The 15,527-nt window shown below is 35.8% G+C and overlaps 1 protein-coding gene across 6 annotated transcripts in view; it reads right to left on the bottom strand.

The window, feature by feature from the left end:
* Positions 1 to 670: 670 nt before the first annotated feature.
* Positions 671 to 15,527, bottom strand: part of ADGRG2 (adhesion G protein-coupled receptor G2) — a 60,649-nt gene continuing 45,792 nt past the window's right edge. For 5 of the 6 annotated variants that reach the window (XM_027448298.3, XM_072028821.1, XM_013094423.5 and 2 more), the window contains 10 exons: positions 15,220 to 15,342; positions 14,705 to 14,750; positions 14,492 to 14,595; positions 13,869 to 13,993; positions 12,741 to 13,009; positions 11,792 to 11,891; positions 11,212 to 11,486; positions 8,036 to 8,137; positions 7,175 to 7,327; positions 671 to 2,778 (listed from right to left, as the gene is read on the bottom strand). In XM_027448298.3, the coding sequence (XP_027304099.3) occupies positions 2,594 to 2,778; positions 7,175 to 7,327; positions 8,036 to 8,137; positions 11,212 to 11,486; positions 11,792 to 11,891; positions 12,741 to 13,009; positions 13,869 to 13,993; positions 14,492 to 14,595; positions 14,705 to 14,750; positions 15,220 to 15,342 (1,482 nt within the window). In that variant the 3' untranslated portion in view covers positions 671 to 2,593. Of the gene's footprint in view, positions 2,779 to 2,816; positions 4,868 to 7,174; positions 7,328 to 8,035; positions 8,138 to 11,211; positions 11,487 to 11,791; positions 11,892 to 12,740; positions 13,010 to 13,868; positions 13,994 to 14,491; positions 14,596 to 14,704; positions 14,751 to 15,219; positions 15,343 to 15,527 lie in introns of those variants that run through there. The other variant, XM_072028825.1, reaches the window with a different exon arrangement.

The raw sequence follows: 15,527 nt of genomic DNA, 5'->3' as shown, positions 1-15,527 counted from the left end.
GAGGTGGTGCCAGCTGCACACCGTGTGCTGCTGTTTACCCAAACCTAAGCTCCAAATCTCCTGACACACGTCCTGGGCTTAGCTCCACAACCACAAGTCGATGCGTAGTCTTCCACTCTGCTTTCCCCCAGAAAAGGGGTTGCAGCTTTCAGCAGGCTCTGAGCTGCCATGGCCACACCGCTAGCAGCACACAGAGGAACAAGTGCCAAGTCTGTAGGCCATAATATGGCTTAGTCGCAAAGCTGTATGTGAACTACTAGGACCTGGAAGCCACAGAGCTATGTTAATCACAGCATGCCAACTTGTTTAATTGCATTTTTTGGTTTTGTTTTCCCCAAAATAAAAGCAAATGAAGACTCCAAGCAGTGACAGGAGATACCCTTTCTAGTATGGAATTTAATCATCGAAGCCAAACTCAGCTATGTGCTCCCAGTGGTCTGATGGAAGACTTTCAGCAGACTTGAGGACAAGCATTGAGCAGACAGACTTAGGTCAGACCTTCTCTCTGCTAAAAACAGATCTGCTAGAACCATGAAACGTGAAATATGATGTAGGAAAAAAAAAATAAAGGCAAGGGCAAGGTCAGCATTTTCTCCAGCTCATGTCATCTGAAGAATTGTAACACAATTCAGTATAACGACACATTTATCTAAAAGACAAAGTTTATGTATTTTATGTGTTTACTTGCTGTAAATTTATTATTTTTTACAGTTGAAAATATAAATACAAGAACATTAAATAAATTTACAAGAAACAGTGCAAAGGCAATTCACCAATAGTTAAAGCATTCACAGAAATGCATTCCAGCTACTAGCATTCCAGTACCGTCTTTTATTAACATGCAGTTAAAACCTCATGGATAAATACAACAAATACTTTAAGTTCGCACTTCAAAAGCATATTCAGAGTAGTCTCAGACACAGGTGACCAAAAGAACCCAGGCATTGCATATAGGACTGCAAGAGGGTTTGAGTATTGAAGAGGTTCAGTTGCTGAACTATGAGAGAGCCCCAGAAAGGAGGTGTTCAACTGATGCATTTGGTTGAGAAGAGCATTTCCAGGGCTCCCTACTGAGTCCTCTGGGAAAACAAAGTACTCTCTCCCTTGCAGCATATGCCTGCCTCAAAAAATTCCCCTTCCAGGGTCCATCAGTCTGCAGTGTGGCACTAAATTTGTTCTAGCTCTTTCTCTGGCAGCATCCAACCTTTCTCCAAGAACGCACGGAGCAGAAGAAATGGCCACAGCTGCACACCTGTGTAAGAAGTAGGCACAACCAGGGCTCCTGCTAATTTCTCTTCAAAAGTCTTCACAATGTTGGATGGGTTCTATTTTCGTTCAGGTGTTTCACATGAAGAGCCCAAATCCATCTTTTCCAGACAAATAACACAAAGAAAATGAAACCTTGCTTCATGAATTACTGAGCTAGTGCCTCAGGATTTGGTTTGCCAAAAAAGGACCAAAGTACAAACAGAAATACATTGTAACTGCTCAAGAGCTGCCCCTTAAAAACAGCCACTCAACAAAATGAACAATTTACTAGACTACTAAATACAGCAGCTAGCATTTATTTTCTGTATTTATTTTTTTAATTCAAAAAATAACACGTTGTTACTTTATCGTTGCAGATGAGAAATGGCAGTGTGTTTAATCTCTGGAACCCACACTCAAGACAAAATATTGACTCTGCTGAAATCAATGGCAAAAGCTTCCACTGACTTCCTCCAGCCACTACGGCAACGTAGCTGTATTTAATAACCTACTGGCTACTTTGCTTATCAATCCCTCATTCTTGGCACTCTCCTTTGAAAACACCCAGTTTCTTACACCTCTCTGTTGTCGTATGAGGTCACTAAAGGTTAAAGACCAATAGTGTTTGTATTTACAGTCCTGTATCTGGTGAATGTATTTAAACCACTGTAAGTGATCTTACTTACTGAACAAATTAGCTTCTGTATCATTCTATGTTAAAGTAAATTATTTCAATTAAAGACAAATGCAAAGTACAATAGAAGTTAAAACAAAACAGCAATTATTTTTCTATACAAAGGAATATTTAAATTTACAAGAAATAAATATAAAAGTATCACTAAGATGCTTAAAGGCAGACATTTCCTGCTTATGTACAGCACTATAGCCTGCAACTACAACATACAAAAAGTTGAAGACAGTATAGCTAACATTTTTAAAGATGTAATTTGTATGCAGAAGTTGTAATTTCCTACATTTATACAATACTACCTATGCGTTATAATTATATCCAGATAAACTTAGATGTAATGAAAAAAGCTCTAAACAAAACTTTCTTTTAAATGTAAAAATCCTCAAAAAACCTCTAATGAAGAATGAAAATGGGAACACACCAGCTGTAATTCAACATCTGAAATACCTTGTCAAAACAGTAGCTCCCTCCCCACCTTTTTTTTTTTTTTTTTTTCCAATTAGTAATTGTCCTTGTCAATACATTACATGCTGCCTTGAAGTTTCAGTACCATATATTAAATAAAATCAGTTTTTGGTCTTCTCACATTATGTAAAAACTGTTGAAGTAAATCTCTACTTCACGCTGTAAAACAATGTTCTGTTTCAAAGGAAATCACATTTTCTCAATGAAAGTTAGGCTTCCCCTCTTTGAAGTCCTTCTGAGTGAGATACGGCTATTTTGGCTGCCTGTATCATCCTTTTCTTGGAATGCAAGTTGTTTGCCTGAAAAGTCATGAAGACACACGTCACCGTTCTGTACGCTGAAAGAAACACCATTCTTCTCACTGGAAATATGTCCTGTAGAAACAAAAAAAAATGCATTCCCTATCAGAAAAGTAGGAATTACGTATTTTCAATAGTGAAAGTCACAATTCTCAGAATATGGACTTTGACTCTGAATAAATATCACTAGATAATATGCAAAATAATTCTAATTCTAGTTTTTCATTAACTAGTTAAATAAAAAAGCGTTCTTAGTTTTGCTTTGTATGTGAAACAAGAAACTGTTGGACTAAACATGATACTTTTTTTCCTTTGAAGTGCACTCATCTTGCAACATTTATTTCTGGAGAACAATCAGAATATGGCCTAGCTCCAAATATTTTTCTAAGCCATATTTAGATTGAGAATCTTAAACATTTGGGTAACCCTACAGTGAACATGTGTCATACCACTGCTGATTGCCGCCTACTAATGCAATGTAACACCAGCTCCACAAATGCCTGATTCTCCAGATACAATCTCCTACATCTAGATAATTTTTCTGTGGATTAGGATGTCTTATTGTACCTATTTGTGCAAACACTTCCAGATGGATTTTATTCTCTTTTTTATTATTATTATTTTTTCAGAAAGCATTTACATTTAAAGATGTGTCGTGATCCTGATACCATATGTATCATATGAGTAGGACTAAACAGGATAGAAAAAAAAAACAAACAAAACTAGTATTTCTTCTGGGAGAGGATTATTTTGATATGTTAAACATGAAAAGTAAGTTCAAAAACACTGATGCAAAACTGTCATTTACACCAGAAACAGCAAAATACTAATAAAAAATGTTTAATAAAAACACAAAACATCAGATTTTGCTATTTGCACTAATATAACACTTCACAAACAAACATCATCAGAACTGGCTATTGTTAAATCTACTGAAAAGACACAACAATCAATGCAGAAACTGCTTGCCACTTATGGTTTTGGCAAGAGCAGAAGTACTGGTGAGAAACACTGAGACAGTGAAAGATGAGTCTGTTACAGGGATCAAGATCTGATGTTCCCTAGTACACCTGGCTTCAGTTCATCAAATACCTCGAGTATCCTAGAGCAGAATCCTGCTATGGCTCTGCCCTCCCCTTTCACTTTCTTGCTGCCTTGGGCTTCTGAACAACCCTTGCAGAAGCACGTGCAGGGCCCATGCAAGGCCAAGTTACCCTGTGCAGGGCCACATTACAGGATGGCTTTTAACTATTTCTTGAGGTCTCCAGGGGCAGAAGTATGTGGTGACATTCCTCCCCTGCACTTAACCCTTCCTGCAGAAAGGATTCAGCTGCTTGAGTGACTGGCCTGGACTGCTCTTCTCTCTTCTGCTTCAGCCAGGGCTCTTAGGCACACAGCTTTAGTATCGCTCTACCCAAATAGTTCCTCTATAGCATAAGCATTCACTTTAGGCAGACTGCATGCCTTTCAGCAGTTCGCCTACTCACTCAGGCATATGTCAGTGTATCAGCTGCATCAAAGCCTCATTTCTACACTATTCTTTGGAATTAGACAGTATTTATAAAATAACATGTGAACATGTGTTTTTTCTAGTTAATAAATCTTCCTAGCAGTTTGAAAATGTAATGCATATACAACTAAATCTAAACATTTCAGAATGAGAGTTTAAGGAGGTGAGCTTATAATGATGGCTGTCAAATAAAAATTACAAATTCCTTGCCAAACTACTGAGGTGCCACTGGGACTGCAAAAAGGAAACAACGTCTCAACAGATTATACAAAACCTCTTAAATATAAAGTTGACGTTTAATGATTAATTTAAAAGGTCATCATGCACTAAAACATACACAAAAGTAAAGAGGGTAATATGAGCAGAAGAGCTTTCTTAATCAACTCAAATCAGATAAAGACTGAAATGGGAGACAACAACCATAGTTGCTGACATTGTAATTGAGCATAAATACATGTTTATCCCCCTGCCTGACGGATACTGATTTATTTTAGAAGCAGTATTCTAAGCAGCCATGCCCTAACGCTAGGGCAAAATCTGAGGAGAAAAGGCTATTCAATGAACAAAATCAGAAAGGTTGTTTCTGTTCCTCAGAGAGGCAATTTGCAGGTTCAGTCATGTGATACCTATTGGGAGTTTCCCAAACATGCAAATCTGTAACAGAAAAACAGAAAACGAGGAAATATTAATATGTGATGAAAAGATGAAGTTACATAATCCCACAGGCAAGCAAAACCACATTCTGCATAGACAACCCAAAGATACCATGGCAAATCATTCAATCCTGCATCTGGATTAGCATTTCTGTGGAAGTAGTAGGGCCAAAGCCATTAAGTGTTTATAACTTAGTATATTTATGACATAGGTCTCAATTTCCAGAATTGCTTTTTTTTTTTTTTAGCTCATTTTTAAAAATAAAAATATTACAATATTATTTTGCAGTTCTAGCTGTGAGAGCAGGAAAATCAGGTACAGCAGATTTTTTAGAAGGTTCTGTGTTCCTACCCGGCACTGGGCAACTAACTACCTTCTGGAGGCATTTGTCTAGCTCTTCTGAGACACAATTGCCCCGTATTTAGAAGATTAAGTGTAAGGAATTGTCTTAAAGAGTTTTGTCAGGAAGATGAACTCTATCCAAGCATAAATTTAGACTCTTTTTGTAGAAGTCCTACAGACCCAGAAGAGTCAATCAAACCATACAGGCAAGGTTTCATAAAACCCTTCTGATATAAACGGAGGATGTGGTACAGGGTTCACAGCATTCAAAACATACAATAAAGTGGAAGAGGAGAGGAGATGGGTCATCTGAGACATCTATATTCACGGGTGTATACAAAGTTATATCAAAATTCTTTCAGCTGCTTTGTCTGAGATAATTTTGGCTCAGGCCATGCAGACTCTTACACTGGAAAAATTAATCAAGTGAATAAACTAGGACAGAACAGGAGCATGTCACATAAAATTGACATCCCTCAATGATTTAGACCATCAACTTTGCATCTCGTTCTAAAATACTACCCAAATCAACACCAACTTTTTCTGGAAAGCCACAACAGAACCACTCACTCAGTTGCTATAAAACCTGAATTCTATAAAATATTTCTGTTATCTTTCTGTTGAGAAAAATAGCCAAAATGCATTTGTAGCTGTGTATAAGCACATCAAATGTTGCAGGGGCAGGTATCATTCATCAGAGTAACTATTGTAGCATGACAATATGCTACAAGATGTGCAAGCTTTTGCACCTGAAAATCTCTCTTGTTTTAAAAGATACTACTTTTAACTAAAAATATTGCCTTGCTTTGTATTCGATGGCAGTGAGAGTTACTGGATTCTTATCTCTCAACTAGCCTGTTAGATAGAAAGTATGTTAATTATTGCATTGTGTGGTTTCCAAACACAGGTTTTACATAGGGATGGCAAAAAGAAAGGAACTAATTTTACAGACTCAACATGGAAAGCTATTGAGAGTATGTCTAAATGACATTTGTTGAAGTCTTGTGATTTCTTTACAATATGCAGCTCACACATCCAAATGCACAGTATAACACGTTAAGGGGGCAGCATGTATGAATTCCATAGTTTTTACTCTGTACATCTGAGAGATTATTGTGCTTTCCAGTTGACCATCTGCTTTCTTCTGACACCATGTGCCAGGAAATGAGGACAACCTAGCCTTTGTGAGCATGTCCTACAACTTCATACTAAACAATCTAGCTGATGCCATGACTTCTTAGCCACAACTCTTGGTCAGTTGGGAAAAATACCTTAGGCATACAAATAATTTTACTTCAGAACAACTGTTTCCTGCAACAAAGGTATATTTCTATCAGCAAAAAGTATCCTTAACACAGTGAATATAAAGAGTTATGGAGCAATTTGGCTTCAATACTTACTCTGTAGCCAATAGTGAGGCACCCCTCTCAACAGGGCTTTCTTCACTGAGGTGGTTTTACAGGTTACATTCTCCATTTCTCTCACTTTTCTCCTCCTCTCATAAACAGCTTCCATGTGAGTGTTCCATTAATGTTAGCAGGAGTTCTTCATATTATCTCCTACATCCCTTCTTTCATACTCTCAGAACATCTCTGTGGGGTATCCTACGTTTCGTTCTTATTCCGTCTATGTTTATTTTTATAAGTTTTTAAATATGAACTGCTTTTAATCATTCTTGAAGCTTATTTTCATATCATCAAATGACAAGAAAGGTATTAACAGCAGCTTTGGGTAAATGATAGCATTGTGAGGAATATTACCTACCGTTTCATACGTAAATCAATAGTTCCTACTGAGTAGGATAAATTGGTATTGTAAAACTTTGTGTACAGTCCCCTAAAATAGATGTGTGGTGTTATTTGTGAAGACATTAGGAAATATTCTGACCCTATATTAATAAATAATAATTGGTCAGCATTTCATTTTAAGACAGCATGAAAGAGCATAGCACTGGACGATACGTACCATTTCCATTTGCGTGCACTGAATAATCATTATTCATTAGCAGTGTTGTAGAATTAGTGGAGTTACTGTTTGATTGTAAGGAATTGGAAGAACTGGATACACCTTGATTTACAGTCTGCTTCTTCAAACCATTAGTAGCAGTTCTACTCCAGTCTACAACAGATACACGTTACAGAAAATTGTGCAACTGAGACAAGCAAAACATAAAAATATAGTTAATAATGCATCTAAATTAAAATAAAAAACAGGGCTTTACCCACCCTCCTCATGGTACACTAAACAGATTAATATTCTCCAACAAATGTCATGATTCTTGATGTTTACATTTTTTGTATGTAGTTCCTTTTTCCTCTTTGGCCCTTTTTAATACAAGCCAACTGTCTCAGATTTGTGACTGTAGGCAGATCAGGATTTTCCAACAACTAAAGTACAGTTGATCATCTAAGCTGAAGCATATAAAAAGTGTATATACATGTATATATATAGCTTTATGAGAAGTCAACTACTGAACAACAAAATAATATAAACCTATTTTTAGATTTTTTGATTTAAAGTATGTTTCACCTTGCTCTTGTTGAAGCAATTAGCAAAACTACATTTGACATAGAAGCTAGAACCAATCTTACAGGTTCCTAATGATGATCAAAAGTCTTCCGCAAAGACATGCCCATACATTGCGATGGAAGTGATCAACTGCAGTTAACACCTTAATGCGACAGCATGCAAGAACTGCATCAACTGCCACCTTTAAAAAGCATAATTTCAGAGGTTTTAGCATATCACAAAATACTAGGAACTTAACACTGAGTATAAGTACTGAGAAGTAAAAAAAAAAAAAAAAAAAAAAAAAAAAGTATTTACCAGAGTTTTCAGCCAGCCTGAATTTCCCACAACAAAGGTATCTTCTCCACTGTTTACGGACATTTTCCTTTGTTACACAATAGAAGATAAAAATGAAGAATCCTGCAAAGCAATGATTGACTTTTACTACTTCTTAATAAACAATGTTTTGTTTTTCCTACATTTGTTTTTGATTTCTAATCAAAAGGGATGACACCTTTCTTTGGTGAAAAAGTCGAGAACTCTGAATGCTGGAGAATACTTTTCCATTGAACGCAGATGAAAGGATTCACATCCTTTCATCATCAAAGGATACACAAATGCAAGAAGAACAAATATAACCAAATCCCACAAAGTGCATGAAGTTTCTACTTTCAAATAGGAAGGGAAAATTTCTGCGGATTCTGAAATTTGCTTAGAACTTTTGGAAAAGAATTCAAAGCAATGTCAAACATAGGGCATGATACGACTGTCTACACAGCTCTCAACAAATGGCATGACATTGCCACAGCTTGTATTAGCAGACGACCTGTTACTACCAACTGTAATAGAGCCAGTAATAAAAAAAATAATAATAAATTTGGGATTCCTAGCTCCTGAAGCGCCATTACTGAACTTTCCACAAATTCAAGGAACTATTAATTGGACACAAAATCATAGCTATGTCATTTAGAGAATCATAAAGAAAATAACTCATACCTAAAATATTAAGAAACAGTACCCCCTTTACCACAACTTAAAGCCAAATATTTTCTAGAGGGGACTGGGCTCATCCCTATCTCTTGACAGCCTTGCATTACAGACATTACTTGCTTTGCATTCACTTCTACTGACACACAATGCAACCTAACTCTCCCTGCTAATACACGTCCTCCCTTCCATCTTAAGGAAGAGTAGCACTTGGTCTTTGCACAGTTTTCCAGCTGCAACGTGTCCTTGACAACATTAGGTTTATAATGAATGGAAAAGAACAAGGAAGAAAACTAAATGTTCAGGCTGGCACAGACTTACAAGTATGTTATGTTCACTCTACTTTTAAGGTCAGTTAAACACACAAATTCCTTCTAGGAGAGGTTACTTACATCTTTGGTAGCTTAAATAACTTAACTTTGGCTTTCAGGATGAATATTTGAGTGTAACTACATCTTGCTCTACTCATGGTTCTAATACCACTTTCAAATTCAGTTTTGAAGCACTGGCATAAGTTCAAAGTCAACGCAATTTATACATCCTATATTAGTTTTAATATCAGGATTTGTCTAGCATCTAAGTTAAAATTGAGTAGACGTGGAATTTAGCCTCACATAACAGAGTAGTTTTACCACACAGTCCTGAGTTGGTTCCATGGTTTCATGTAAGACTTGTGAATGTAAGGGTTCAACACCCCTGTTAACCAAATAATATGGTAACAAAAATCAAGATGCTGACGGGAGCAGCCATAAAGGCAACCTGACTATGAGGAAAATACTGACAGAAAATGTCTGCTAAAATATTAACAGAATATGTCTGCCAGCCTGAGAACTACTGGCTTAAGAACTAGACCTGTGAACCAGAAGCATCCTTGAGAAGTGCAGCTGGCCTCTTTGAAGGTCAGCTGGGTACCTAAGAACCAGAGACATCCTGCAGATAATAATAACAGTAAAACCAAGGAACTGTAACTGCAAATTATCTGGAAAGGTTGAAAAATGCTGTGGAACGAAGGTAAAACACCCTGAGAAGGTTGGAATCGGCAACTGCTACTGGCTGTTTTATTCAAAAGAAGCCAGGCAGTCTGGGAAAAGTAAAATTGTGTCTGGAAGAACAGAATCTACACCCTCTTATGTCTCTGTGATATAAAAATGACTTGTTTTTCATGCAAAATGGAATTTCTCTCTCTGAGAACTTGCTGTGCACAGACTTTTCCTACAAGATTTACTTGTTGGGGACACCTGGCTGACTCCAAACTCCACGATGAAGATCATCTTCAAAGTGAAACTCTGTCTGTTGTCACTTCTGGGATCAGTCCTGCTTCTGGGATCAGTTTGCTGAGCACTTGGTACAGGTAACGTTTTGAATATGTATGTGTAAACGTATGTATGCATGCATATATGCAACTAACTGTGAACATATTCACTACTTTACTAGTGCTAAGTTTGTAGTAACCTCTCTTTTGATACATTTGCTGCTATTGATTGCAGCTAAATATATATATATATATATATATATATATATATATATATGTATGTATAATGCTTTTCCGTAATAGCTTGATATATACTTAATTAATCATAGCTACACTTGCTAGAGGTGATTTATGTTAATCTGTATTAAAGTAAACAAATGTATGAAATAAAGCCTCTGTGTCCTTGTGTACTATGGAATCCTGCAAATCCACTGTCACGATCTCTATGCACCCACAGGCCAGGGAACCATTTAAGCTGTGTCCCATACTAAATAGGGGAGTGGTACATACACTGAATTGCAATTTTAATTGCTTTAGCCTCTCTGGAAAATTACTCAGCTAGTCACCTAAAATGCCATTTAAGCAGAAGTTTGTATTCAAAGTGCAACAGGATAATTCAGGTACATCCAGATAACTGTACGCAACTACGGTACCACATGTTTGTATGCAAGCTTTTGAAGCTTCTGAAGTCTGCTTTTGGATATATCCAGTAGCATCCTGGCCTCTGCAAAGCTGCATGCCTTCTATGTACTAAAGGCTCAGGAGTTGGACCACTCAGGAGCTGGACCACTAACTTTACATGTTGCAGCCTTGCCTGTCTCAATGGCCCTTTGACGAATGTCCCCCCTCACCCCTCTGGCTTAGAGGTAAAGAGAAATAACACAGTTTTCACTACATTAATTGCATTATTATGTGAGCACTTACAGTAACTGTAAGTTACTTGTAATTTACAAGTTATCTATTGACTAGAGAAAGACAGTCACTTCCAGCGGTGTCTTGTTTGCACACATTTAAATTCTAACAGTTATGGGTATAAATATATTATACATATCATTAGTAGATACCTTTTCTGCACCTTATGGTAATGTAACAGTAACATAAGATTAGAGTAAAGCAGTATCATATCAAATTTAAGTAACATCTTAAAGGATGTATCAAAATTACATTTTTGCTGCTGAATCAAGAAAGTGCCATTTTCAAATGTTTTTTTCATTATAGCGTAGGCAGTGGGCTGACACACAAAACATGGACTTACCTTGCAACGTGTTAAAAATGGTAAAGAGGTAAGTAAACACATCATTTACTGTGAAGAAAGCAAATCCCCAAGTAATTCCCAACAAGAACGTGAGGCCAGCAACACTCCTGAGGTCTTGAATACTTGTTTTTCTTTGAGCACCAAGTTGTTTTTTCTTTTTAATGCGACAGAGCTGAATCAGCACAACAATGAACATGCTGATATTGATTAGGAATATCACACTAAAGTATCCCACAGCAGTGATATAGAAGACAATTCTATTTTTAATCCAGCAACTAGAAAACAAAAATAAAGTTTGTCAGCTACTACCAGAAAAAGACATTAAGTAAAAAAAGTATGAGATAAAGCCATGCTTTGTTGTAAACACAAACCATTTTTGCCTCTTTTTTAAAAACCTGTATGTTTTTGACAAAGGGTAAGGGCATTCATGTAGGTAGATACCACAAAGCACACAAAATGCTGTAGAGCCATAACATTTCAAAGCTCTCTCATTGCTTCCTTTCCTCCCCCACCTTTACTTTGAAGAAAACCAATTTGGTAGGACCTTCACCCCCCCGAAAAGTACCTCCTTTCAACTTACAATTCATCAGGTCTGGTTTTCAAAACTTTTCCAGTGGATATAAATCCATAATTATCTGGTGATACCGCCAACACAATGGCCACAACTACTGCTGGTAACCCTAGAATATTATGAGAATACATGTAAGTGAAAATCTTGACAAAGACAGTACCATGATAATTTGAAATTACTACATTTTTCAGTGAAGTCTACATTCTGAAATTTGCCTGTTGAATTATGCTGTATACTAGCTGTCTGAAAAAAATAATAATAAAAACTGGGGCATACAAACAAGAGCATGATTTAGAAAGATACAAGATACATTCTCTGCAGCTAACTCCAAATCTTTCTCAATTAAGCAACAAATAGTATCACATCAAACTGATTTAAGACATCAAATACAGCATATGCAATTTTCTTTCTTATGCCTGTTCAAAGAAAACCACCATATTGATTTTAGTGCCTTCAATTGTGTTTAGTCAAGTGGTCAGAGAGAATAATGAGGCCTAGAATCTCTGTCCTTTAACCAGTTATATCTATTTTGACACTTTTTGTTATAAACAGTGCTGTTCCAAGAATGTAATGTATATATATAATGGCATTTATTTTCAAAACAGAACTGATGCCGTCTGTCTAGTAAATGGAAATGGAAGTGAGCACATTAAAAATTGGTTCTATTATATTTGCACAAGTAAAATCCATTATTCATTTGCATTGAGGCAGCCTAAGTTTTTCACTTTATGATCTGAAAAAATCTGCACTTAAGGAGAAGTTCACTATCTCAAATGTGAATATGAATTTGGAATTCATACAATCAGATTTACTGATAATGAATACTTCACCACATACAGGTCATAGCATTTAATGACTGCTTCATTTGCATTTCTGAACTGTGTTACGTTCACTGAGATACTTGGTAAGATGATGCATCTATTTAGCATCCAAAATAAATAAATAAATACATACATACCCCAACCAACAATGCAAAATTTAAGAATGTACTTCCGTACATAGGTATTAAAGACTTTCACGAGGGCAAGATACATGTGGAAAGCTTCTAGGCCCATCCAGGTGAAGGAAACCAATAGGAAATAGTGAAGAAATACAGCAACTGCAATACATAGGCCTTGTGTATTATACAACGCAATCCATGAGTCAAGGAGGAAAACTAGGTTGAGTAGAAGTAATGCAGCACACAGCTGGATTAAGATTTTGGAGGGGTAGTCTCTCCGGATTTTCCTAAAAAGCAAAATTAGTGAGATGACGTCAGCTGTCCTTGGATCCCTGGCTTACTTTCTCTCTTGTATTTGTCAGTGCACAAATGTGAAGAAAAAATGCAATTTTATATTTTCATTCATATATAATGATTCTTAGATTGCATTTATACATTTATACAGTGTTTTATAAAACATTTCCAAATTAATGGTCCATATGCATAAAGTTTGTTATATTAAGATTACATAAATACGAACACCAGCTTGGATTCCTAGGTATCAGTTCCATAATTTTTTTACATTGTATGTTGGGCTTCTCCTTTTTGGAGTACTTCCAAAAAACAAAATGTGAGTGTTCTTTAATGCTAATCTAAATTAGGCTTTCGACTGGGCTTCTAGAACTGTGACAGAGCCAAATAACTCCTTAATGATAGGATAGAGTAAATGTGTGCCAAATTGTTTCTGGAAGGATTTCCAAAACATACTGTTGAGGATTTAATAGTTAAGCCTCAGCCATCTTAAGAAAATGTTCCAAAAAAAAAAGTTGGTATGCCGTAATTGCATTTCATTAGAGAATATAAATGATTTCAAAATGCTATTCAGAAATACTCTCTGTATGTTCTATCTTAAACACATTCCTTCACTCTTCTTCTATAATATACTGTAAAACACTTTAAAGTGTTACTTCATCACTTCTTACTGCATAAATCCTCATGACTAATTAACCTGTCTATAAGATTAACCCTTGAGCAAGACTGAATCAACCCCTTCCAAATTTGTACATTACTGAGACAGAATCTATAACTACTGGAAAGGACTTTGCAGTGGAGATTAAAAGCTATCATCATTGAAGAATAATGGGACTTTGTTGAACAGGTACTTACTCGAAGGCTATGTAGGTCACAAGAGTGATAGAAAGAAAAATTGCAGAGAGACCACAGCCTATATAGGATATAAAAGTCAGTACCAATTCTTGTGTGGGACTTAAAGGAGTATTTCCATACAAGTTCTAAAATGGAAACAAACAGAAGTTAATTTCAGAGAGTATGCTTATTAAATAAAAAAGTGCATAACAACAAAAAAATACCTTCCCTCCTGCACTAAAAATACATTTCTTTAAATAAAAAGAACTTTTTAAAGGTTAATGAAAAACAGAAATGTCGATCTAATTGAGAAATCCCATCTGGTTAAAACACTTAAACACTTTTCAATTTGATTTATACTAATTTCCCTTTTCTACAGAAAAAACAACCGTCTAAATATATAAGGTGTGGTTTAATAAGCACTTAAGCGATTTTGACTTCAGTGGAACTCATGGGCCCCAGTTCAACAAGCAGCTTAAGTACATCACTAATATTATTACTCTACATACTAACACTGAAGTGAATAGAACCTGATTAGTATTTAATAGATGGTATGTGCTCCCTGAATTCTCACTTGCTGAATATGACACATGCTTTAACATTTTCTTGCATAAGGGTAAGACTATAATTTTTGAAATGCTTACCATCAAAACTGCAAAGCTTGTGAGGTGGTTGCATGAACAAACTGTTTCATTTACTCTACTTTCTTTAACAATGCAACCTTCATACGACCAACCTCCATGTCCACCTGTTAAAGAAAAGAGCTTTGTTATTCGTTAAAGCACGTCTTTATATTATTAACATGAGTTAGCATACCTAAAGCAACATCATTATCTTGGGTGGTATCAAGTACTCACCATTTTTATTGAAGTCCCAAAATACACATCTAACTGTTGAATTATCCTGTTTGTGAGTTTAAAAAAAAAAATAAGAAAAAAAAAGATGTTTTACTAGACTGTGAGTTAATGATAAATATATACTTCTTTTACATGAATGCAAAATTAATTTAAGTGTCAATGTCATTGCAGTATCTCCCTAGCAACCCCCACTGTCAGGCTTTTATTTGTTGGGCTTATATATATATATAATTTTTATAGGTTTATGCTTTGGAGAATAAAACTCAAGCATAGGTAGGAAGGATAAAACTTCTTGGATGAGTGATAGAGCAAAATTACATCAAATTAGAGAATAAAAATTAATATCAACGATAAATAAGCAAAGATGAGTGACTTTGAAGGTCTAGTTTGAAATGAATTGTGCACACTATTAAAGCAGAACCAACTGATCTGAATTTTTGGTACAATATTTCTTCTACAACAACTCCAGTAGAGGCAATAAAACTACACTTTGTCTGCCAAAACATAAGTCATACCTGATTAGGTCTGATATTCTGTAAAGTGACAGTAATATTTGCCTTTAAGTTTTTAATTGTGAGGTTAGCAACACTTGATGATATAACATTGCTGATTAAAGATGCATTCTTCAAGGACGGATCCTGGAACGACAAAAAGTAATCAGATTTTAAAATCAAAGAAAATGATGCAGAGTACAGCATACAGAAGTTCAGGTATTATGCGGAGTGAGTATTCAACAAAAATAATTACTTTTTAAATCGGGAAGTATTAAAATGTGTTTTGTGGGAAAAAAGTCCATATTTGATTTTGCTCTAGTCTTGAGTTT

This window comes from Anas platyrhynchos, chromosome 1 (genome assembly GCF_047663525.1).
Source record: "Anas platyrhynchos isolate ZD024472 breed Pekin duck chromosome 1, IASCAAS_PekinDuck_T2T, whole genome shotgun sequence".
NCBI classification, from domain to species: Eukaryota; Metazoa; Chordata; class Aves; order Anseriformes; family Anatidae; genus Anas; species Anas platyrhynchos.
The sequence above is the reverse complement of the archived record's forward strand: the minus strand, read 5'-3'. Positions and strand labels throughout refer to the sequence as shown.